The following is a 24,934-nucleotide window of genomic DNA, read 5'->3' as shown; positions in this document are numbered from 1 at the left end:
AAAAGGCCAGGCACTATGGACGGGCATGAGCTCAACCCAAAAAAGCACGACACTAGCACGGCATAGGCACGAGAGTCATAGTGTTAGTGTCGGCACGGGCATAATCTTAGGCCGTGTCTAGGCCACAGGTACGACCCGCAATGCCGGCACGGGCATGACATGGTTAATGGGTCGACATGATAGTTGCCCAATTATTTTGGATCGTTGGATTGATTTGCATTATTTTTTGACCTTAGTTATAAAAGCAAGTCCCTCCTCGTTCTCTCTCATTTTTACCTCTCCCAGCCGCCGTTCCTTTTTGCTCGCTTCTGTCCCGGCTCCCCCCGTCTTGCTCCCGAGTCCCAACCGCAGAAACATCAAGGCACTCCCTCCCCTACTCGTCTTCTCCTCAAGGCCACTCCTTCCCCCACTCGTCTTCTCCTCAAGGCGCGGCTACAGTGGCGGCGGCGCGAGGCACTAATTCGGCGGCGCAACGGCGTTCGCGCGGAGCACGGCGGCGACGACGATGACTCTGGGGCGCAGCGATGCGGTGGCGCGGCGTGCTTGGCGCTGCGGCGATGAGACAGCCTCGACACGGCGGCCACAGGCGTTGGACGCGGCGGCGGTGCGAGTCGCGACGGCCTCGAGCTCGAGGCGCTGCTGCAGGCCGGCACGGGCACGTCGGACTGCCGTGCCTGGGCCAAAGACGACGGCACGGTGGCACTATCCGGCACGGCACGGCTAAGCTACCATGCCGCATAGTGCCGTGCCTGCACGTGCTCGTGCCAGTGCCGGGCGGTCCGGTTGGCCATGTATACCGGCAACACATGGTATATTGGTTTCATGCTTACCCTGATTTGTTGTGAAAATATTTTTTTGGTATAGTAATTCATCAATTTTTTTTGAATGAAACAGGAGGGGTTGCCCCCCACTGAGCTTTTATTGAATTTGAAAAACTTAAAAACAGTCTTACGGTGGAGCTCAAGAAACAAAAAAAAAAAAGAAACAAAGAAGATCTGACGAATTACACATAAACTTCTAGCCATTGAGTTAACAAAGGAGCTAAGCTACTTTTTGCTTTAAGTATAACTAAAGCAAATTCTTGATGAAAGATCCGCTTGCAATGATCAACAGAGGGTTGTACATGCTTGAAGATTGCATCATTTCGAACCATCCAGATTAACCAAGACATTGTCACTATAATTTCCATGAAGAAAGGCTGCTGTAACTGTGCTCTAAAAGAAGCTAGAGTACCAAATGGGTCAGAAGAGTTATGTATAAGCAAGCCCAAAGTGAACCAGCAGGATCTTGAGAAAGAACAATCTAAGATCAGATGAACCAGAGATTCTTCCATGGCTACATAGCACACAGTTATAATCATCAAGATGCAATTTTTTTCTTCTTAGAATTTCTCTGGTACTTAGCCGATCCTTCAGTAACAACGAAAAGAAGAACTTTCTTTTATTTTGACAGCAAGACTTCCACAACCAAGAATATACTAGATGAACTGGTTGATTCCCAATAAGATGCTTATATGCACGTCTGGAAGTGAAGGTGTTTGAATTCCAAACATAAGAGCATGAATCGAACCCCTCCTACAAAGTCACATTCTGCACAAGGACTGACAAATCAATAAACTACTGATAAGCTTCCTCAGAGAGTGGCAAATGGAAGAGAACATGAGGCTATGCTAACTGACAGAAACACTGAACAGTGATGAATTTATCTTTGGCAAAAGAGATTCCCACACAAGATTGACCAAGGGGATATCCACTCTATTAAAGAATTTGTGCAAATTGTTTAGTAACAAACTCTGATTATGTGTATGTAAGTCAAGAACCCCTAGACCACCACATTCTTTTGGAACACAAACCATTAGCCAAGCTGCATTTGGAGGTTTTCTATTTTTAACATCAGAACCATGCCATAGACAGTGCTTTCTGAACATATCTATTTACTTAACAACCGTTTTAGGCAATAGATAGGTGGACATTGCAAAGGTAGGAAAGGCACTGAACACTGCATTTGTTAACTGTAACCTGCCAGCTTCATTTAGGAAGTTAGAAACACTCACAAACGGCTTTCACATCTTAAAACCAGTGGCCAATAATCAGCCACAGTAGGCCTGGTTAGACTTAGAGGTAGACCTAAATAGGTGAATGGCAAAGAACCTTTTGTACATCCCAAAGTTTTTGAAAGGATTTTAAGTTTAGCATCATCAACATTGACAGGAACCATCATTGACTTTCCATAGTTAACCATTAGCCCTGTAGATTTAGCAAAAGAATTCAGTAAAGCTTTGGGAAAGAAAAGCTCTCTAGCATCTGCTCTCATGAAAATTAATGTATCATCAGCGTACTGCAATATTGAGAAATCTTGATTGTGTGGCAAAACTAGTGGGAGAGAAAGGAGACCATGTTCCGATAATCAACACCTTAAGCAAGACCCTAGAAGCACAAGAGAGGATCCAAGATATCCAGCAAAGTCCAAGCACGAAGATGGGAACCAAGCTGGACGCAAGATCGCGAAGAAACGAGCTCGGCAGAGGTGACCGAACGCGGCCCTATGAGGACCGGATGCGTTCGATCAGTTGCTTGGCAACAGCAGGAGTCAGCAGCAGCGACCAGACGCTGAGCGAGACAGTGAACGGACGCACGGACTTTACTGTTCATCGTCAACGACAACGTTCTCAGCGTGACCAGACGCGACGGTAGGACGACCGGACGCACCAAGAAGTAGTGTCCGATCATGTCCAGAAAGGTTCCAGTGCGGCGCCAGCGCGACCGGACGTGTCCGATCTAGTGAGACCGGACTCGGCCCAGAGTCCGATCAATACGCACGCTCCAACAGTTGGTAGGACCGGACACGTCCGATCGGGACGTCATCAGCGTCCGGTCACTAGCAGAAAGTTAGGTCTCAGGTCCAACGGCTTGTTCTCACATGTGGGGCTATAAATAGACCCCCAACCGACCATTTGAGGTGAGGTGAGCTGAGGAAACATACCAAGGGTGTTGATACACCATTTTAGTGATCTCCACTTGTATAGTGCTTAGTGATTCATTAGGTGATTAGTGTAGGTGCTTTGCGAAGTGCTTAGGTTGATTAGACTACCGCTTATGCGCTTTCTCTAGGTTTAGGCCTAGTGTTTAGTGAGGTTTGCATACCTCTTACCACTCAGTGCTTTCACGCACCATTGTTGTATATGGAGGGGCTTTTAGTCTTGCGAGATCACACCAACCGCGTTTATGGTGTGGCCGTCACCGTGTACCAAAGGGAACAAGGTTCGCGACGGTTTGGCCGGAAGCTTGATAGTGAAGACGACGGGGAGCAGTTCGGGAGAGGCTTGTCGGAAGGCACACCGGAGACCTACTTGTACGTGGGGAAGACCCAGGGCTATCCACGGAGTTACCCGACCGGGAGCTTAGACCTTGCGAGGGAGTTCTTGCGAGGGGCTCCAACGAAGACTAGGGAGAAGCTTGCATGCTTCTCGATACCTCGGTAAAAATACCGGAGTCGTCGACGGGAGTTTGCATATCTCTACCTTACTCTTTAGTTTCCTCATTTACATTACAGTCTTGGTTTGTGCAAGAAAATCTTAAATATGCTAGGGCTTGCACTAGCCAACAAAAGAAGCTAAAAATGTTGCAAGAAAAGCTAGATAGTTCACAAGAAGTATATAAAACCTTGCTTTAACAATATGAGACATTTGCTAATCTCAATATTGAACTATCTACTAAAATTGAGTAACTTGAGGCTAGTGCAACAACAAATGAATGCACAATCAATGATGAGCAACTTGTAAAGAAAAATAAAAAATTAAAAGAAAAGTTAGCTAGCTCACAAGATGCTTATAAAAGTTTGCTTGCTAAAATAGAAACCATGTGCAAACATTGTGATGAGCTAACTAATAAAGTTTCTAATTTTGAAACCGTTAGTACAACCCTCAACAAGGCACCTAAAAAGAAAAGTTCTATCTTTGACATGCTGTCGGGTTCATAAACCCGGGGTCCCTCGGGGACCGGCTTTCACGCCAAGGCTCGGCCCAAGCCGACAACACGTAACTCATGGGCCGGTCCAAGAGTCTAAAACAACAGGCCGGAAGGGCGGCCATGTCACCGACCGAAAGGTCTGGCCAAAGAGGAACAGCGCCAGCCCGTCGGCTGCTTCGGCCCATCTCTCCGACCGGAGCGTTTGCTTCGACTCTAGTCGCCACCGGACGGCCTCTCCGATCGGAAGGCCTCGCCCAAAACACTACTTCTAACTCCGACCCCGCGTCTCCGACCGGGGATCGCAGGAACCCTGCTCACCGCTCTTCTCCGACCAGCGCACTCAGAGCCGACTGGAGCCATCCGACCGGGGACGCCCGCTCGGTAGGAACCAGAAGACGTGCGGAGAAAGGCAAGGCAAGGCTCACAAGTCAAAACCACTGTACCAGGGACCATACCCTGCGCAGAACAGTACTCTGCAGCCACCCTGACACAAACAGTATTGTAGGCGCCGACATCTCTCTCTACAGTATTATAGGGGCCGCTAAAACTCCCACACGGTAAGGCCCCCCACGTGTCTCTAGGCATCGATAGCGGTATGGGCGCCATGATTTACTGTACCGGGTGAACATAGCGAGACTCCTCACATAACTCTAGGCATCAAACAATATTTGCAGATACCGACGTCCACCATCCCTGAAAAAGGCAGCACGACCTCTATGATATTCTACAGTGACATCAACAGTGTTGTAGGCGTCTACCATTATCTTGTACCCACCGGTGTGGGCAACAAGGCTTGATAGGTGTGGGCAACAAGGCTCGGTAGCATACGTACCCTCACCCTCTCACTTGTAAAGCCATCCCTTTTATCTATAAAAGGGGACGTGCCCCTCCAACAAAGAGGAGAGAGCCCTTCTTGAAGATAACCAACATCGATCAAGTTCATCAGCTCACAACCACTGAACCGCCGGGTTTGTATCCCAAGCACACGCTTGAACACTTAGCTCATAGCGTAGCTCCTGTCGCTCTTGGCCCTTCCGACCGGAGTTGATCGGACCTATTGTACACCCCTTCTTCTTCCTTCTCGTTTGTAACCCCACTACAAACTTCGAGCACCTATGCTTAGGAATAAAGTCACCGACCGACCCCAACTAGACGTAGGATACATTGCCTGAACTAGTATATATCCTATGTCATTGAGTGCTAGGCCACCTCCGATCACAACATATAGCAAAACTACAAATATTCACTAGTTGGTCACTTTCTACACCGACACATGCCTAAAAAGGATGCCTCTACTTCTTGCAATGATTTATGTTTAGATTCACCCTTGTGCAACTAGGTTTGTGTTGAGAAAGTTGTTGTAGATACATGCACACAAGAGGTCGCAATGGAGAATGAGTAACTCAAGCAAGAAGTGGCTTGCCTTACCAAGGACTTGACTCAAGTAAAAGGCAAAATGGAGCAAGCCCAACATCATCAAGATAACACCATTAAGGGAGTGAAGAAGCTTGATGAAAGACAAACCGTGGTTTGTCACATGTGCCACAAGGAAGGCCACAAGTCCTATGAGTGTAAGGTGAAGAATGGGGGAGGAGCTAAGAAGAAAGAGAAAAATAAAAAGGAAACAAGCAAGCTCTCCAACACCTACACCAATAAGGTGGACAAAAAGGCCTCCACACCTTATCTCTCTTGAAGAAGAAAAATGACAAGGTGGTGGCCATCAAGGTGAACAAGCAAGCCAACAATGGGGCCAAACACATTTGGGTGCCAAAGGAGATCATTTCCAATATGAAGAGCACCAAGAAGGTTTGGATCCCAAAAGGAAAGTGAGAAGTCCGATGGACTTCGGGAAATTTGGAGACTTGGTAAAGTATGGGTGCTTTTCATAGGGTGCATCATTATGGACAAGATAATTGCTAAGTGGGTTACTGAATACTATGAACCTAAATTCCCCTTTCCATGTTATGTAACTAGATTTAATTTCTTGCAATTTCAATTAGCACCTAGACCATTTTCATGCCTAGGTTTGTATTTACATGCTTAATCTTTTGTCTTGCATACACTAAGTATATCTTATGGGAGGCTTGCTCGGTTTCACTCTTAACCCTTGGAGCAAACCTACATGGTTTAATTGTTTAGGAGCACGACACATAGTTTGTTTTACAATTGTTCATCTAATATGTGCCAAAGTCCAAATTATAGATAATTTCTCCCGAATACCACTTTTAAAAATGATTCTCACATTCATGTGATGTCATCTTTCAAGTGATATTTTTTATTCTAAAATCAATGTGCATGAGACCTACAAGTATACCATACTTGTGTGCACAAATTTAGGGAGAGGTTACTCTACAAGTTGGATGCTTTGAGACTAACACCTTTTCAAGCTTATTATGTGTGTAGTAGTCTCATTGCAAGGAAAATAGAGTCCCTGGAGTTAAGCATCATACTTTAAATATCCGCCACCTATTGCAAGTGGTATAAATCAAATTGGTTTCCACATGTGGTACTTCTAAACCGATATCATCATATTGATTTCACTTTGGTATTTATATGCTTTCTCCATGCATTATATAGATTAAACTCCCTTGAGCATTAATTTGCCAATTATGCATAAACAACATTCTTCATCATATATATGCATATATTTAGGGGGAACTTAGTCTATGTAATGTGAGAGTCAAATTTGGTGACCTAGTCCACTCCACATACAAAGGATCACAAAGTTTGACCCTCCCTTGTGCTACTAATGTCTTCCTTTTCAGTGTTTGATTCCAAAGGGGGAGAATTTATAGGACCAAAAGCAAGCCCGATCATAATAATTTATAAGTGGTAATGGTCTGAGAAAGGAAAGATAGTGGATTATGGAGTTAGAGTGAGGCTTAAATCCATAATGCCACATGGGAACATTTGTAAGGGCAAGATAAGTTTCCAAAGATGTTTACGTGTGGTATCTTTTAGCATCATATAACCTTGCCCTTTGCATTGCATCCTAGCAAGTAAATAGTTTTTAAATTCCAAAATTTTTATTATTTGCTTGCTTTGGTCGTGTTGTCATCAATCACCAAAAATAAGGAGATTGTAAGGAAAATTGACCCTAGGCCCATTTACTTTGGACTTTGGTATTTGATGACCAACACAACCAAATTGCACTAATGAATTTATAAGTAATTGTTTTGTAGTTTAATAGGGTGCAAAAGTGACTTGGACAAAGGTGACATGGTGATCCAATGATCAATACTTTAAGCAAGACCCTAGAAGCACAAGAGAGTATCCAAGATATCCAGCAAAGTCCAAGTATGAAGGTGAAAACCAAGATAGACGCAAGATCACAAAGAAATGAGCTCGGTAGAGGTGACCGAACATGGCCCTATGAGGACTAGACGTGTCCGATCAGTTACTCGGCAACAACAGGCATTAGTAGCAACGATCGAACGCTGAGCGAGGTAGTGACCGGACACACAGACTTCACTATTTATCATCAACAGCAACGTTCTCAGCGTGACCGGACGCAACAGCAGGATGACCGGACACACCAAGAAGTAGCATCCGATCATGTCTAGAAAGGTTCCAGAGCGGCGCCAGCGCGACCGGACGTGTCCAATCGAGTGAGACCGGACTTGGCCCAGAGTCCGATCAACGCGCGCGCTCCAACGGTCGGTAGGACTAGACACGTCCGATCAGGACGTGATCAGCGTTCGATCACTAACAGAAAGTTAGGTCTTGGGTCCAATGGCTAGTTCTCACATGTGGGGCTATAAATAGACCCCCCAACCGGCCATTTGAGATGAGATGAGCTGAGGAAACGTACCAAGGGTGTTGATACACCATTTTAGTGATATCCACTTGCATAGTGCTTAGTGATTCATTAGGTGATTAGCGTAGGTGCTTTGCGAAGTGCTTAGGTTGATTAGACCACCGTTTATGCGCTTGCTTTAAGTTTAGACCTAGTATTTAGTGAGGTTTGCACACCTCTTACCACTCGGTGCTTGCGCATACCATTGTTGTACATCAGAGGGACTTGTAGTCTTGCGAGATCACACCAACCGCGTTTGTGTTGTGGTCGCCACCGTATACCAAAGGGAACAAGGCCTACGATGGTTCGGCCGGAAGCTTGATAGTGAAGACGACGGGGAGCGGTATGGGAGATGCTTGCCGGAAGGCACACCGAAGACCCACTTGTGCATGGGGAAGGCCTGGGGCTATCCACAGAGTTACCCGACCGGGAGCTTGGCCCTTGCAAAGGATTCCTTGCGAGAGGCTCCAACGATAACTAGGGAGAAGTTTGCGTGCTTCTCGATACCTCGGTAAAAATACCGGAGTCATCGATGAGAGTTTGCATATCTCTACCTTACTCTTTAGCTTTCACATTTACATTTCAATCTTTGTTTGTGCTTTACTTTCCTATCTTAGTGATAGGCTAGTTGATAGGTTTGGAACCTAGGTTGCATAACTCCTTTTTGCGCTAGAGATAACAACACACTAGCAAAACCATAGTTGTACATCTAGATAGTTTATCTTTTGCATAGGTTTTTGCTAAGGATAGAAAAAGAGGCTATAGTTTAGAGTTAGAGTTTTAAGTTGTCTAATTCATCCCCTCCTCTTAGACGTCATGGTCCCTAACAACCCCATTAAGTAGAACAGCTGAAGTGCCACTACTAAAAATTAGATTCATCCATGCTATCCATCTTGCTAGGAAACATTTCTACTCCATAATCCTTTTCATCAAATTGTGTTCAACTTTATCAAAAGCTTTTTCAAAATCCAATTTTAGAAGAATAATAATTTTATTTCTAGATTGATGGCAGAGATGAAGGAACTCCAGTGACCAAGCCAGACAATCTTGAATACATCTGTGCTTAATGAAACCATATTGATTGGTGTGTATGATTTTTGGAAGGAGCAGCTATAATATGTTGGCCAAGATATTTGTGATGATCTTTACAGAGGTGTTCAAAAGTAAAATTGGTCTAAAGTTAGCAACTCTGACAATATTTTCTTTCTTGGGGACCAAGGTGATTAAAGAGCCATTGATACTTTGTAAACAAATGTCACCATTATAAAAAGCAGTACACATTCTATAAAAATCTTCACAAATGATGGACCATCATCTTTTCACAAAGTCTGTATTGAAACCATCACGATCAGGAGATTTAACAGATGGTAAAGACTTGACTACAGAGTCAATTTTATCTTTGGTAAAAGGTAGCTCTAGAGAACTGTAAGGTCGAGATGGCGGACTAGAGGGAGGGATTGAATAGTCCTTTCTAAAATTAATCACGTCGGCTAACCAAAATAAGTGCGGAATTAAAACTATCGATCTAGCCAAGACTACACTCCTCTATTTATGTTCTCTAGCACCTTCCAAAGATACTAATTAAGCAAGAAAGGTGCCAGGCTAGCTAGAGCTAACCTAACTAATTCTAGAAGCAAGGTCACATAAACCTATGCCACTAGTACTTTAAGTAACAAGGGAGCTCCTACACATGCTAGTAAGCAAAAGCACAAAGTCAACTAAGCTCACTAGCAATGCTCAATAACAAGGCAACCAAAGCCAAATTAGAGAGCGTAAATACTTAGCTACACAAACTAAGCAATGTGACTAACAAGGTTACATAAACCAAATTAGCCATGCAAAGGAGCTATTTCTATGCTACACATAAAGATGGCAACGGGGCGGGTTCGGATCGGGTGGAGTGTCTGGGCACCCAAAACCGAAACCCGAACCTAAAACCCGAACCCGCCCCGAAAATCGATTCGGGTGAAAATCCATCCCCAAAACCGAAACCCACGGATCCCCGAAACCCGACGGATTAACCGAAACCCGAGGATATTGTACAGAACATGCAAGTAGCAGCTACATTTGTGTCCAGCCATTAACAGAACACACTGTCCAAATATTACAGTCCAAAGTGGCAAAGTCGAAACAAAAGATATTACACACATATACAGACGTACATGGTACAGAAGTTAGTCCAAAGTGGCAAAGTCCAAACATCCAAACAAATATTACAGTCCAAACATTCATCAATTACAGTCCAAACAAATATTGCAGCGCCACAAAGGTAGAATTGGAGAAGCAACCCAAGTTCAGTACAGTTCACATATTACAGTCCAAACAAATAACAGTACACACTGTCCAGATTATTACAGAGTTCATCATTCATCAATTATGTTGGAGTCATCTTCATCCTGTGAAATAAAAATAGAGAGTAGCTCATTACTTGAATGTTCAACGCATTGTAAATTCACAAATTGAATATACAAGGAAACAACAGCACTACCATTTCTTCATCTTTTTCATCAAGACAAGTCATCAAAGCACCAACAAAAGTAGAATGAGACCCTGCATTGATGTGATTTTCACAAATTAGTTATATAACTTATATGGAATGAAAACCACATACTTATAGAAACTGCACTTACCTAACATGTCATTATGAGACCATGCTTGCATACACATAAGTGCCTCAATCATTGATGGTGCAAGCCTACTACGATGTGGACTAATTATTCTCCCACTAGTGCTAAAGGCTGACTCGGATGCCACCGTTGTCACAGGAATAGCAAGGACATCACGTGCAATTTTTTGTAATGTTGGGTATTTGAGCCCTGCATGTTGCCACCACTGAATGATATCTAACTCTTGTGTCCTAGGCAGCAGTGGCTCTTCCAAGTACAAATCTAACTCTGTTCGCACATAGGTGGAGGTCACAGCTGGCTGTTTGGACATGTAGTCATCAAAAGTGTCAATCCAATCTTCATCATCCATCTGCTTTGCAGCACTTGGTCTAGTTTGAGCACCATCTGTTGTGGCAACATCCTCCATACAATCTTGGTATTCCAAAACCAGATTGTATAACAAGTCTTTCACTTTGTTGACAGCTTCCATAGCTACACTTTCTGACCCATGAATTTTGAGAAAAAGAGCATTCAACAATTGTAATTTAAACCTAGGATCTAGGACAGCAGCAACAGCCATCAAACCATGCACATCTGACCAATACTTGTTGAATTTCTCTTTCATTTTAATAGACATTTCTTCTACCTTAGGAATTTCACTGCTTTGCCACTTCCTAATTGTCAAAAAAATGTTGCATATTTTGGGGAAGAAAAGGTTGGCTGTGACATATTTAGTTCCTGATAGTAGCTCAGTTACATCATAGAACATCTTTAACCTATCACAAAGCTCTCTAGCAAACTTCCAATCATCTTGAGATGGAACACAAGGAGCACGAGAAGCAAGGCGCTCAAAAACATCTTGGTAAACTAGTGCAGTGCTAAGCATAATATAAGTAGAGTTCCATCTAGTTTTACAATCAAGAGCAATTCTTTTCTCATATTTTCCTTTCATTTGTGCTGCCATTTTCTCAAACTTCTCATGTCTTTTAGGAGTGGCCGACCAGTATGCAACACTATCACGCACATTATCAATTCCCTTCTCCATTACACTCATTCCATCTTTCACAATCAAATTTAAAATATGTGCAGCACAACGCATATGAATTAATTTGCCCTTCAACATACAAGAGAGGAGTGGTAACTTGCCTTCCACAGCAGCCTTGTTCTTTGCAAGGTCATCACCATCGGTGCCAATCAAGGTCTTCATGAGGCTATCATTGACACTACAGTTGTCAAGAGTTATAGTGGACAGATTCCTCTCAATATGCCAATCTAGGAGAACTTCATGAAGAACCTCTGCTATAACCTCTGCAGTATGTGGTGCCGGAACATAAATAAACCTACAACAATAAGAAAACTTTTTAGCTAATACGAAAACTTTTCTCTGGTGGTTTGCTGTCCACAAAAACACAAAATGATGTGATTTATTATTACCTAATAAGAAAACTTTTAAGCTTCCAATCTTCATCTAGAAAATGGGCTGTAACTGCCATGTAACCTTTTCTCTGGTGGTTTGCTGTCCACAAGTCCGTAGTAACAGCAACACGAGCACTCAATTTTTTGATGTAATTCACCATAGATTGCTTCTGCACTTGATACATATCCAAGATATCCTTCCTAATTGTGTTTCTAGACACTACCTTGAATGCTGGCTGCAATGCAGCACAAAACTTGCGAAATCCAACATAGTCCACCATGGAAAGAGGAAACTCATGGACAATAATCATTAAAGCAAGTTCTTTCCTAGCGACATCTTGATCAAACACATACTTCTCTAATGTGACAGTGCCATCTTGTGGGTTTGCAGATAATTTAAGAGTAGACTGTGTTAAACCTTTTCTAGTAGCTCTGTCCTGACATACAGCAATGTGATTCTTTAAGTGGGTTGTACCATTTCTTGTCTCCCCACCTAAATGTTTTTTGCACCATTTACATTTTGCTTTCCATACCCCACTTACATTAATCAAATCAAAGTCTTTCCATACTTCAGATCTTAGCTTCCTCTTACTACCAACAGGAACATCATCTTCTACCTCTACCACTGAATTATTACCTAGAGTTGCAGAATCAGTTGCCGGTGCTGCTGAATCGGATGGCGGTGCTGCTGAATTGGCTGTAAGACGTGGACGAGAACCCACAGATTGAGATGCAGCAGCAGCAGCTTGAGATCCACTTGAAGCACCAGGAGCCGACATTGCTCACTTCCTGACAAATACAAAAGGGAAATTCGTGATGAGCATAGACATAAGATGGGCTAACTTCTCAGCAAACTTTTCAATGGCTATTGACAATAAGAAAAGCATAAGAAAGTGGAAATCACTTCAATTTACGGCCATTTGCAGCAATGAGCCAATGAGAGCAGGTTTCAACAGAGCCAATTGCAGCAAATATGGAAAAAAACTTTTCTGAACAACATATGGAAAAATTGCATATATCCTTTGGTGTTAGCCAATTGCAGCAATGAATTCATTTCATGTATAGAGAGAATTGCAGAAAACAAAATTTCCACAAAACTGCACAAACATATATGCCAATTGCAAATAGCGTATAATTGAAGAATTTTACATCTTAGGGTTTCAACAGAGCCTTTAGCATGGCACCCATGACTCCATGAGAAGTACTATGAGCTTAAATACTAGACTCTGTAAAATATACCATCAGTTTGAAACCTGATGCCAGTGAGCAACATCTACGCTGACACCAAGAACAATTGGCATGCACGCCGCCTAGAATGAGACTTACAGAGAGCTCTCAACTATAGGCAGTAATCTGAGAGACTGAGACCGTGTCCATGCAAGTAAGCGCAACAAAAATCAAAATGTCACATCTCTATAGATCGATTTCATAAGCAGTAAGCGAAAGAAGAAGACGGCCGAGGAACCATACCTAAGCGACCGCATACAGCATAACAGCAGCAGGCGCGGCGTCGACTGCGGCCAAGCACCGGCACACCAGACGCAGCTCCGGATCAGCTCCCGCGCAGCCTCGCTCCAGATCTTGCCCCACCAGCGGCACCACAGATCCGGCGTCGTCCCCACGCCCCGCACCTGTAGACCGTGGCGGCACCACAGATCCAGCAGTGAGGAAGCAACGGAGAGGCGGGAAAACGAACGGATGGAAAGCGGCGGCTGAGAGCGAGGAGGGCAAGAGGACGGACGGCTCACCTCTTCTGGTCGGCGGAACGGCAGGAAGACGGAACTCGAGGCTGAACTCGTTGCGCGTGAGAGCAGGTTGGACTTGCCGACGCCGGAGTCGCCGATCAGGATGCGCCGCCGTACCTGCGTGCGGCCGTGCGGGGAAGGAACGAGCCGCCGACCCGCTGTCGCTCGTCGCCCGTGCGTGGATGTGGCTGTGCGGCTGCAGCGCCTGGGTGGATCCATGGATGCGGATGACTGGATGAGGGCTGAGGGAGTGAGGGACTGAGGGTTGGCCGGTTGGGGGCTGAACGAATCGTCGATTCCACGCTTATATACTTAGGGTTCCTAGGTGGGCTTCTGGTGGGCTGAAATTTCCGGAGCCCCGATGGAGCTCCACGGGTCAATTTTAATATCCGCCCCAAAACCGCGGTTTTTCGGGTATCCGAACCCGCAAATCCGTGGGTGAAAACCAGGAACCGAAACCGAAAACCGCGGACCCGAAACCCGCGGATATCCGCACCGAACCCGAACCGCTGCCATCTTTAGCTACACAAGCAAGAAGATAACTAGTGAGCTACATAAGCTAACTAATTACAAGAGCAACTACACAAGCACTATGTATATAAAAGTAATCACAAGCTTATGTAAAGGGATTCTAAACCAATGAGAAGAACAAGGTTGACACGGTGATTTTTCTCCCAAGGTTCACGTGCTTGCTAACACGCTAGTCCCCATTGTGTCGACCGCTCACTTGGTGGTTCGACGGCTAATTGGCATCACCCGCCAAGCCCGCACGTTGGGCACCGCAAGAACCTATCCCAAAAGTGAGGGTAGCTCAATGACACGCTCAACTAGAGTTGCTATTCATGGTTCCCGTGGGGCGAGCACAATGCCCCTCACAAAGCTCTTCTCCGGAGCACCGCACAAGCTTCTTGCGGGCTTCGACGGAGACCACCACTAAGCCATCTAGGAGGTGACAACCTCTAAGAGTAACAAGCACCACCGGCTTGCAACTCGATCACCTAGTGCCACTCGATGTAACCTCACGATGCAATCGCACTAGAATCGCTCTCTCACATAATCGGATGATCACTATCAAGCATATGTGAGATGGAGGACTCCCAAGCACTCTCAAGCATGGACACAAAGTCCCCCGAGGTGCTCTGCACCAGCCATGGCTGAGACCACCTTCTATTTAAAGCCCCATGGGCTAAACTAGCTGTTACCTCTTCACTAGGCGTTTTTTGGGTTGACCGGACGCGCCGGTCATATCGACCGGACGCTGGACCTCAGCGTCCGGTCAACGGATGCTCGCCACGTGTTGCCTCCGTTCAACCTTAGTTGCTTGATCTCAACGGTCAAGTGATGACCAGACACAGCTGCTCAAAGTGACCGGACGCATGACCCCAGCGTCCGGTCGTTTCCAGTAAGCTCCCAGAGCTGCCCAACCGCGACCGGACGCATCCGGTCTGTCATGATCGGACACAGCATCAGCGTCCGGTCCTTCTCTAACTTCTCTATGTCGCCTACATCACCATACTTCAACCTGACTGGACACACCCTATCAGTGTCCGGTCACTCCCAGCGCCAGCGTCCGGTCGAAGACCGACGCCTACACGCTCTTTGTAGCCACTATCCGGATGTAGGACCCCAGCGTCCGGTCACCACATGACCAGCGTCCGGTCACCACGTGACCAGCGTTCGGTCCACTTTGTGAGACCTTGTCTTTTCTATATAGGGCGCCGGTGGCATCATTAGACTGTCCGCACTCTACGGGTGGACACTCCGCCGGTGGAGTTCGAACCCTTGCTTCTGTTCCTTCGCCGAGTTGATCCATATCAACTCCAACTTCATCTCCTTTGTAAATGTGCCAACACCACCAAGTGTACACCACCATGTGTATGTGTGTTAGTATTTTCACAAACCTTTTCCAAAGGATTAGCCACTCAACTTGCCAGGCCACTCAATTCTAGCGACGATGCAAAGTTAGATCACTCGAGTGGCACTAGATGACCGATATGCAAACAAGTTTGCCCCTCTTGATAGTACGACCATCTATCCTAAACCCGCTCATAAACTTCTCTACACACCTATGACCGGTGAAATGAAATGCCCTAGGTTATACCTTTGCCTTACGCATTCCATTCCATCTCCTCCAATGTCAATGCAACACATGCACCAACACAATCAACAATGATATGATCCACTTCATATCATCACATGATCATATTGGTTCATCGATCTTGACTTCACTTGCTTTTCACTGTTGCCTTTGTCCATCGGCGCCAAGTCTTGCTTAAGCTTCACCGCCACGCGGTCCATCACTCCAAAGCCTCCAACCTGCCCTTCACGCTTGCAACCAGTCTATCAAGCCAAGTCTTGTCTTGATCTTCTCCACCTTGATCACATGACTTAATGTCATGTCTCATTTGCAATGAGCTCCTTCATCATCACATGTGTGAGCTTTGCAACATCTCCAAGCCATTTTCACCTTCATGGCATATGTTGCTCACACATATGAACCTGTGGACTAATCACCTGTGTATCTCACATAAACACACTTAGTACACCTAGGTTGTCACTCAATTACCAAAACCACACAAGGACCTTTCAAGAACGCAAATCAACAGTAGGCTGCATTAGATGATCAAGGTTGAAATGAATACTAGTGAACTCGACACATCCAATCTCTCTTTAAATGCCAGCCAAATTAATTGTGCCATCTGCTGATGATAAAAAATAGCCACCATTCTCATTCTCTAAGACTAGTGATCAAATTTCATATATACTTTATTGTAGCATGAGCATGAAAAAATTTAGTGCTTGCATCACTAAGAGTCACCCATTTAACTTGACCCCTTTGCTTCCAATAAATCTTCTGTGGTTTCAACAGATTTTGCAATTTTGACTCAAGCATACTTTTGAAATTCCACTCAGGAATAGACCAATCTTTGAATTCCACAATGACCTACGGGAAATCTAGCACAATTTTCACATTACTAATAGTGCTTTTGAGATTAGATAGGGTTGCCATCCAGACTTTAAGAGCCATTCTCAGATTTTTGAATTTTGCTGTCAGAATTTTGGCAGCATCAGAAATGTGAGTAGGGGCAGTCCAATGCTGCTGCACAACAAAGAAGAAATCAGGATGTTCCGACCAATGGTTCTCAGACCTAAAGATTGATCTTTTGGGGATTTTAGTGGAAACTGAGATGGCTTAGGGGGTATGGTTAGAAGTTTCCATGCTTAGAGGGTAAGCATAGGTGTTAGGATAAGACAGGGTCCAAGAAGGGGAAGTAAAGAACCAATCAAGTCTTTCCAATAGAGGAGATTGTTGCTTGTTGGACCAGGTAAATCTTGTACCTTTTAGAGGAATATCAATCAACCCCAGATAGCTAATAGACTCATTGAATAGATACATATCCACATTACCCCCAGGCTGATTTCTATCATCAGGTGATCTACAAAGATTAAAATCACCAACTATCAACCAGTCCACTACATCTGGCATATCAATATTTTTGAACCATTGGAGAAATTCTCTTTTTTTAGGATGAGAGCAGGGAGCATAGATGTTAGTTAGGATCCAATGAGCATTGTCATGCAAAGAATAGAATTCCATAGAAAGAGCAAACATATTTTGGAAAACAAGGTTGCCATTAAAGAAGACATATTTCCAAAGAACAATTATACCACCAGAAGCTCCCACTGAGGGGAGGTAAATATATTTATCAAAAGCAGGTGGATAGATGTTTCTTACAAATAGATCATCAAAGTGCTATCTCTTTGTTTCCTGAAGACACACTATATCACAATGACTTTCTACAATTCTATCACGGATTGCATTCCACTTTTTATCTGAATTTACACCACGAACATTCCAACACAAAATGACCCAATCTCTATGACTCATGTTTGAACAAAAGTAAAGAGAGTCAAAGTCCTAGGCTTAACAAAGGACTAGCTACTGATCTCCTCCCTTATGTGGAAGCTTGCTTGCCTTCTTCTTGGCTCCTTTCTTACCCACAGGCTTGGTGCTAGATGGCTTAGCATTGAGATTAGCATTAGAAAGATCTTCATGGTTGATGTTGTAAAAGGCAGCCCTAAGAACTCGAATTATTGAAGTAGAGATTGCAGGAGGAGTAGCTGAGCAGCCCAGACAACTCTTATCTTTGCATCCTGAGGTCTTGAACCCCTTGTTCAGCTTCTTGATCCTCAAGCTACGACGGACATAAACTTTAGAAATAATAGATTCTTTGCCTTTTCTGGTACGTGGGGTTTGCTTAGCTTGTGTAGAAGAAACAGTGATGTCAGTTATAGAAGAGGCAATAGCAGCAGCATCAGATGGTAACTCTTCAGTGACAACAGAGGTTGTTTCAGAGTTAATACAAAAAGAAATTGTAATTGCAGGGTAGCTTTTTGGGAGATGGAAAGAAGAAGAGTTACCTAAAGAGGATGCTTTGAAAAATCCTAGGCAGGGGATTGAAGGAAATCCTTGGCCCAATCAAAGGTATTAAGCTGCAAGAGATTGAAGGTGAAAAAAATCATCTAAGAATCATGAATTACAACTGAAGGAGATGGCACAGAGGTCTGGAAAAAGAATTTTACCTATAACCAAAGAACTTCAGGACTAGGCTTGAAAGATGGGGTGGGCTCCATCCATGGGAAGAGTTGAGGATCAGGGGTTGCCTGAAAAATTGAAGCAAAGCCCACATGCAAATTGTCTTGGTGGAAAGGATCCTGGACATTGTCAGGCTCATTCAGAAAGCCCAAAAGATCTTCATACTAATCCTCTTCTAGAATGAGAGGCTGCAAGTTCTCAAAATTGGGAAAAGAAACAATTTCCACTTGCTAAATTGGTAGAAGAGCAGGTTTTGGTTCATTCTCAGAAGCATCAGTTAAATCATCCATGGCCAGCACTTGAGCATCATCAACATTCTGAACCTGTTCCTCAGGGCCATCAACATTAAGAATCACCTCTTTTAGAACATCGGGCTACAGAGGGATGACATTTGGAACAGGATCCAAATCAGGCTGAAACAATAGACCCATCAACTTGAGCTACGTTCTGTTGATTGGGCCAAAGGTCCCAGCCCATAGCTTGAAGGTTCTCTTGATTTGGGTTTGGTGCTGCAAAAGGGTTGAAGTGTTGTGCTGGTGGTTGAGGAGGACCCTGTCCTGGTTGCCTAAAACCAAAATAGGCAAAGTTATTGGGCTGCACACCATTGTCATTATCATCAGGACCAGGTGGGAGATCTTCATCTTGTGGCAGACCACCAAGGAGTGTAGCTTGAAAAATTTCACATTGGACTGTCCAACTATCTTCAAGGTCTTTTGTAAATGTAAAAAACCAAGGAATGGACTCCAATCCACACACTCTAACTCTGAGAAACACTCCAGCCATATTCTGATAATCTTCTTCCCAAACTATTAACTTCCCAAATTCAGAAATAGCCTTATCAACCAAAGCATGACTCCACAGATCAAGATTGAGACCAATCAAACTCAGCCAAACCTCATGTGTCATAACTGTTGTCCTATTGTTCCAAGCTCTATCATGAACAATGAAAGAAATAGGTCCATTACCATAAGGCAGTGGGCTATTGTGAATCAAAAGGTCTCTCTAATGCATGTAAGTGAATTTGACATAAGCTTGTCCAAATAGACAAGGTTGGATGACTCCATATGGAATAGAATGCCGATTCAGAAAATCAATCAAGACATCTCTGATAGTGTCAAAATCAAACTGCTCTTGAGGTAAAGGATTGAAGGTTGCTATTGCCAAGTCATTATGCTATTTATGAAGTCTACCCATGATAACACGCTGTGCATCAGAGGTCTACCAGGTACCATCACTCGCTGAGCACTATGCGGCAAGAAAGGCTATGGATCAACAAATTGGAAAGCCATCCTCCCCTGTAGATTGGAGGGAGAGGTCGATGAAGTAACAGTAACGGGGGTTTCTTGAAACCACGCTAGGTGGCGACTTAAGAATAATGCCAAGGGATGCACAAGTGAACTCACCAAAAGAAGAGTAGACGGGTGGTGATGAGCTCGACGTCGCCGGTGATGAGGGCAGTGCCGGTAGCTCATCCTCAAACTCTGGAGCCGTGATCTTCTAGGTACGGCTCCAACAAACAGTGACGAGGGGGAGGTGAAAGTCCAAGGCAGGACTTGGAGAAATCAGAGAAAGAGGCGAAACATGCTTCTTTGTAGCCGGTTTTGGGCCTTGTCTGCAGCGAGTGATTGCTAGAAGGATTACCGGTGGAAGGAGCGCTATTACCAGCAGGTGTATTGAAGCGGCACGAGGATCGAGGAGGGAAGCCACACCTTCCAGGCTGATGACCAGAGAGACCACATGTTTGGCACGGATGGCCATAAGTATTGGCGTGTTGATGGGCTGGGCCAAAATTTCGAGGCTGTAAAGAAGGGCGCAAATAGGAAGGGGGAGGGCCAAGAATCCCCTTAAAGGCTGGATTTAAGACATTATTAACGACAGGCTTAATTCGAGTAAAGACCGACCATTTCGTTGTTGGGCAGCACGAGATTGAAAATTTGAATTTTGATGATCGTGAAGAACACGCCCCTGACCCAAGCGTGTTAGATTGGCTCCCGAAAGGGGATTAGAACTAGAATTCCTTCTAACAATCTCAACCCATTCTGCAGATTGTTCTTGTAACCAATTCTTATATTCCAAAGCATAAATTCGGACCACCACCATGCCAAAGGTGGAAGAAAATCTTAAAGCTAGCACATTCAAAGGAACGAAGCCGATAAATATGAAATCCAACTTCCTGAGAATGTACTGAGAATAAAAAAACACGGTCCCCAAGAGAACGGACTCTAAATTCAGAAGGGATGCCACAAATAACAGATTGCAGAATGCAAGAGACTGAACCCTTTGTTAGACGAAATTTGCATGTCCAACAGAAAAGACAAGGAAGAACTCCTTAGGGGAAAGAGATGGATCAAAATGGATCGGAGCATTGAAATAGCGGATGATTTTTGCTTCCACCACCCTTCCAGGCCGGCGATCGAGGACGGAGAGATCCATAAAGCTACGGATCACCAGGTGTTGTCATTGTCGCCGGTGGGTGAGAGGGGAGGGAGGGTGGGTGCGCTCATGGTGTTTTTTGTTCCAAAATATTATCACTTTCATGCGTATAGTAACAGTGAGCCATATTTGCAACACCACACCAACATCCAATTGTTGGATGGAGAGAGTAAATAAATACTCAAATTTATGTGTGCCTTTTTGTGTGCTTTTGCAATCTTCTTCTTAAAATCTATTTATGTTCTTCATACGCATTTTTCTTTTTGTTGAGGATATATAAGCAAAAGCAATCGTGCGACTTATCTTGATGTTAAACTTCTTACACCTTTCCTACTAAATTTTAGTTTAGGGAACAAATGATATTTACATGGAAACAAAAGATGTTACAACACGTTGTTTTCCTTTTTTTAGCTAAGTTATTACAGCACGTTGTTGAATGGACGCAGCGTGACATGCAATGTCTGAGGAGCCGGTTCCAGGCTATATCAATTATCACCTATCAGACGGACTGGGAGGCGCTGCCAACGCTGGCCATCTGGCCCATTAAGCGATCAATACGAGCGGCCCAATAGAAAGATAAAGCCCAAAGAGTACTAACGATTCGCCAGCTGCCCAGCTCAGCTCAGTGTCGTCTTCTTCCTTGTGTTTAGATTCTATCTTCCAACAAATCCATTTGACGACGGTCCTGATGATCAATGATCATTTTACTGTTGGAGAAAGACAGCATGCTCAACCGTCGTTGGTATGTATGATGAATTCCTAGACCCACTGCAGTAATCGTGCCCAATTTATTAGGACCTACAACCGGAACAGTTCGTTGTGAATTTGTAAGTATCCTTCCATTCCTTTTCAGATAATAATTTCAGTGCTCAGCTGCTACAGCATAAGGAAAGAGGCCAAGTAAATTTCGCAGCATGTTCAGTTTTAGGTTTTGATGCACCCCCCGCAAATGAAAGTTGACATTTGGCCAGATAAGCCTGAAACGTCCTGATCATCCGGGCTGACCGGCACCCAAATGTTTCAGACAAGAGAACGAGTGGTTTTGGTTGAGACCATCCAAATTTTCCTTCGTCACCTGACAGTTGCCACGCCTTCACCTGCACTCCATTTCGTGGATGGATGCAAGTAGGCACACCCGTGTGCGCAAACGCCCCTATCCCTTTCATCTCCTTGGTAGTATTTCCATGTTGAGGGCTTGTTTGGAACGCAGGAATTTCACAGGAATCGCACAGGAATTTCACAGGAATCAGTTCAATTTCATAGGAAAAACGCAGGAATGGGAAAAAAAAATCCCGCATTCCAAACAGGCACTGAGTGTTACCAAAAATTCCATCCCGTTCTTCAGATGTGCTGGACCTGATGGCTGATGTCAGAAGAATTGGTGAGCTCATGCATCTTTGTTGTTTCCTCTGAAGATTGTAGCAACAGGCATGCGAGTTGTACTAACTTATACTAAACCTTGTTGCGGCCATTAAACTACGGCTATGGACTAATTGATACTCTAATGTAAAATATGAGAAATCTAAGCCAGAGCATTCAGCTGTTTGAGACATTGAGTGAGCGGTCTTGCTGAAAGCTTTGGGCGAACCTGCCTGTGGAATACTGGGATGTGAATCTGGCTCCAAATGGGTGTGCTAAATGAAGTCAATAATACATATAGCTTGCTGATCTGATTGATGATTCGTATTATACTGGTTCCATGACATCCAATATGTTTGGCCACTACGTGATGCAATTTTCAATTTTCAAGTGAAAGATAGTAGAGGTGTGCGTGGGACGGTGGGTAGGTTTGCTTATCTACGAGACTATATGACTATGAGAGAGTGAGAGTGAGATGTGTGAGGTGTCGGCTTGGCACTCTGTTCCCAGTTGCTATCTTTTAGCATATTTGTGTGTGTTTTTTTCTCTGTCTTGATTTGAAACTTGCAATTCTTGTGTTCAACTTGTCGTAGACCAATAAGTCTCAAGAGAGGCCAGTGAAAAACATTTCTTAGTTGGCATTACGTGGCGTATCAAGATTCTGTTTCTCCGATAATCCAATTTTTGTTGGGCGGGCTGTGAATATCATGACCTGACAGGACTAAGACGAAGAACAAAGTTAACAGTGATTTTGAACATGCGACAAATTGCTCATATTACAGATATACATCACTTCTGTTGAAAAAAAAAGTAATACGGACAGGTCCCTAGCATATAGTCATAGGCCCTCGCAAAAAAAGTATAGAGTCATTGGCCCCACTTGTCAGTCTAACTATGGATTTTGTTTTCCATGTCATTCATGATGCTGCGATTGAGCAAGCGTCAACCGGTAATAGCATATTAAGTGAGTTCACATATATTCACACAAACATGCAAAAAAAAACAAAAAACAAAAAAAATCAATACTCTAAAATCCAAAATTGTAGCTACAAATCATCATTACAGCTCTGGTTATACCAGAAAGCAAAGTTTCACTTACACATACCCACGTCATACAGGTAATACAGACACGCTGGCAACGCATCCTCCATGTCCATGGCAGCATGCATGGCCACACGAGTAGGCGCTATGCCTATGCAGCAGCCTAGACCTCGATGTAGAAGTGAAATCGGCACACTTTTTCTTCTTACTACGCGTCACAAAATGCACGGTCCAACACTACCTTCACCTTCTTAGCTAGATCGTCCGTGCCATAAGGTGTGTACGCATATATACATGCACACAGCTCGTAACTAATAATCGGGCAAGCTTAGCTTAATTACCTCATGCAGCAGCCAGAAGCAGAATGGTTTAGCAGATGGTGCAGGAGTTGGGGTTCTCCTCCATGCTCTGCACGTAGTAGTGGGCGGGGGTGGTCATGTGCGGGTACGGGTAGTAGTACGCCCGGTACTGGTTCATCAGCTCGGCCAGGATCTGCTGCTCCGTCGGCGGCGCCACCTTCTTGCCGTCGCCGTCCTTGTCCTTGTCGTCGCCTTCCTTCTTCTTGTCCCCCTCGCCGTCCTTCTTGGCCTCGCCGTCCTTCTTCTCCCCTTCTTTCTTCTCCGGCTCCTTGGCCGGGCCGACGGAGTCGATGGTCGCTGACCACGACGCCTTGCGCAGCTTGCTCACCACGTTCACGGGGTCCACCATGCCGATCACCGTCATCTTGTGCGACGCCATGTCCACGGATATCTCGTCGATGCCTGCACAGCACACAATCAGCAGGACACGGTTGTAAGGCGTCGCTGCTCTCCTAGACGCGCGATCAGAAACAGCAGAGGAGAAGAAGCTGCCATGATTACCGGTGAGCGCCGAGACAGCCTTCATGGCCTTCTGCTTGTCCTTGTTGTCGTGCAGGTGCAGCTTCACCACGATTTTCTGCATCCAAAGTCCAACAGGGAAGCAGAGATGAGCAGAGTGCAAAAGCAGAGAGTCCATAAGAGAAAAGCGAAACGAATCATTTCTTGGATTCCAAAGCAGGATCCTCCCCATGCCTCTGGAAAGGCGACCAGCTTTGTGCACACGTACGAATGGCAGAAAGAAATCAGATCACGATCAATGCGAGCAGCACGAGCGCGCCTTACCTTCGACATCTCGCCGGTCGCCGGGGTGTGGTGCGAGCACTGGCCGGCGGCGCACCAGAGGAGGCCTGCTGCAGGCAAGGAGGAGGAGGGAGGATGGGGGTGGAGACTGGAGAGCAGGAGAGGAGGAATAATGGCGCGGAGAGGAGTACGGGGGTCAGACCGACATAAAAAGCAATGGTGGAGAGGGCGGAGGCAACACTAGAGTGAAGCTGTAAGTAAAGCAAGCATCAGCTGTGGCTCCTGGGTGTGTCACGTTTCAAAAAGAGAAAGGAAAATAGGGAAAGGGAAAGTTGGTGAGGAGCAAATCTTGGTTCTCTTCCACCCTGTTGGCTCTCTTTAGTTTTTTAATCACACCCACTAGTTCATCAATCTGTGCTTCTTTTGAAGCAAAATTACATAACATAACTACATAAGGGTTAGAAGTAATTGAATGAATTTAATACTTATAACTAATCAAATTATTTATCTTTGCGTGCTCTCTTTTAATTTTCTAACACAAATGCACATAGAAACACTCCCTACTACGTTCAAAAATGGTAATCATATTTGACCAAGGAAAAAGTCAAACTTTATAGATTTTGACCAACAATTAGTTGTATTGTATTAAAGCTTAGAGCGTGCCATCGATTTTATATTATATTACAAATTAATGGTCAAAATCAATTTTGTATGACCTTTTTTCTGGTCTAATACGATTACCGTTTCTAGACGGAGGGAGTACTTTTACATTATCTCTTATAATAGCACACGGATAATTTCTATGTGGCTACGACACATTTATCAAACATTATAGTTTTCCTTTCCTTTTGCATCACACATCAACGTGTCTTC

General features: G+C 44.5%; 1 protein-coding gene across 1 annotated transcript; it reads right to left on the bottom strand.

Annotated features, from left to right (window-relative positions):
• Positions 1–22,843: 22,843 nt before the first annotated feature.
• Positions 22,844–24,301, bottom strand: LOC136539542 (heavy metal-associated isoprenylated plant protein 39-like). The gene is made up of 3 exons (XM_066531507.1): positions 24,104–24,301; positions 23,822–23,897; positions 22,844–23,722 (listed from the first exon to the last, which is right to left on the bottom strand). The coding sequence occupies exons 1-3, from the start codon at positions 24,110–24,112 to the stop codon at positions 23,331–23,333; spliced, it is 477 nt and encodes a 158-aa protein (XP_066387604.1). The 5' UTR covers positions 24,113–24,301; the 3' UTR covers positions 22,844–23,330.
• Between the last annotated feature and the right edge of the window lie 633 nt (positions 24,302–24,934).

Source organism: Miscanthus floridulus, chromosome 2 (assembly GCF_019320115.1).
Source record: "Miscanthus floridulus cultivar M001 chromosome 2, ASM1932011v1, whole genome shotgun sequence".
NCBI classification, from domain to species: Eukaryota; Viridiplantae; Streptophyta; class Magnoliopsida; order Poales; family Poaceae; genus Miscanthus; species Miscanthus floridulus.
The sequence above is the reverse complement of the archived record's forward strand: the minus strand, read 5'-3'. Positions and strand labels throughout refer to the sequence as shown.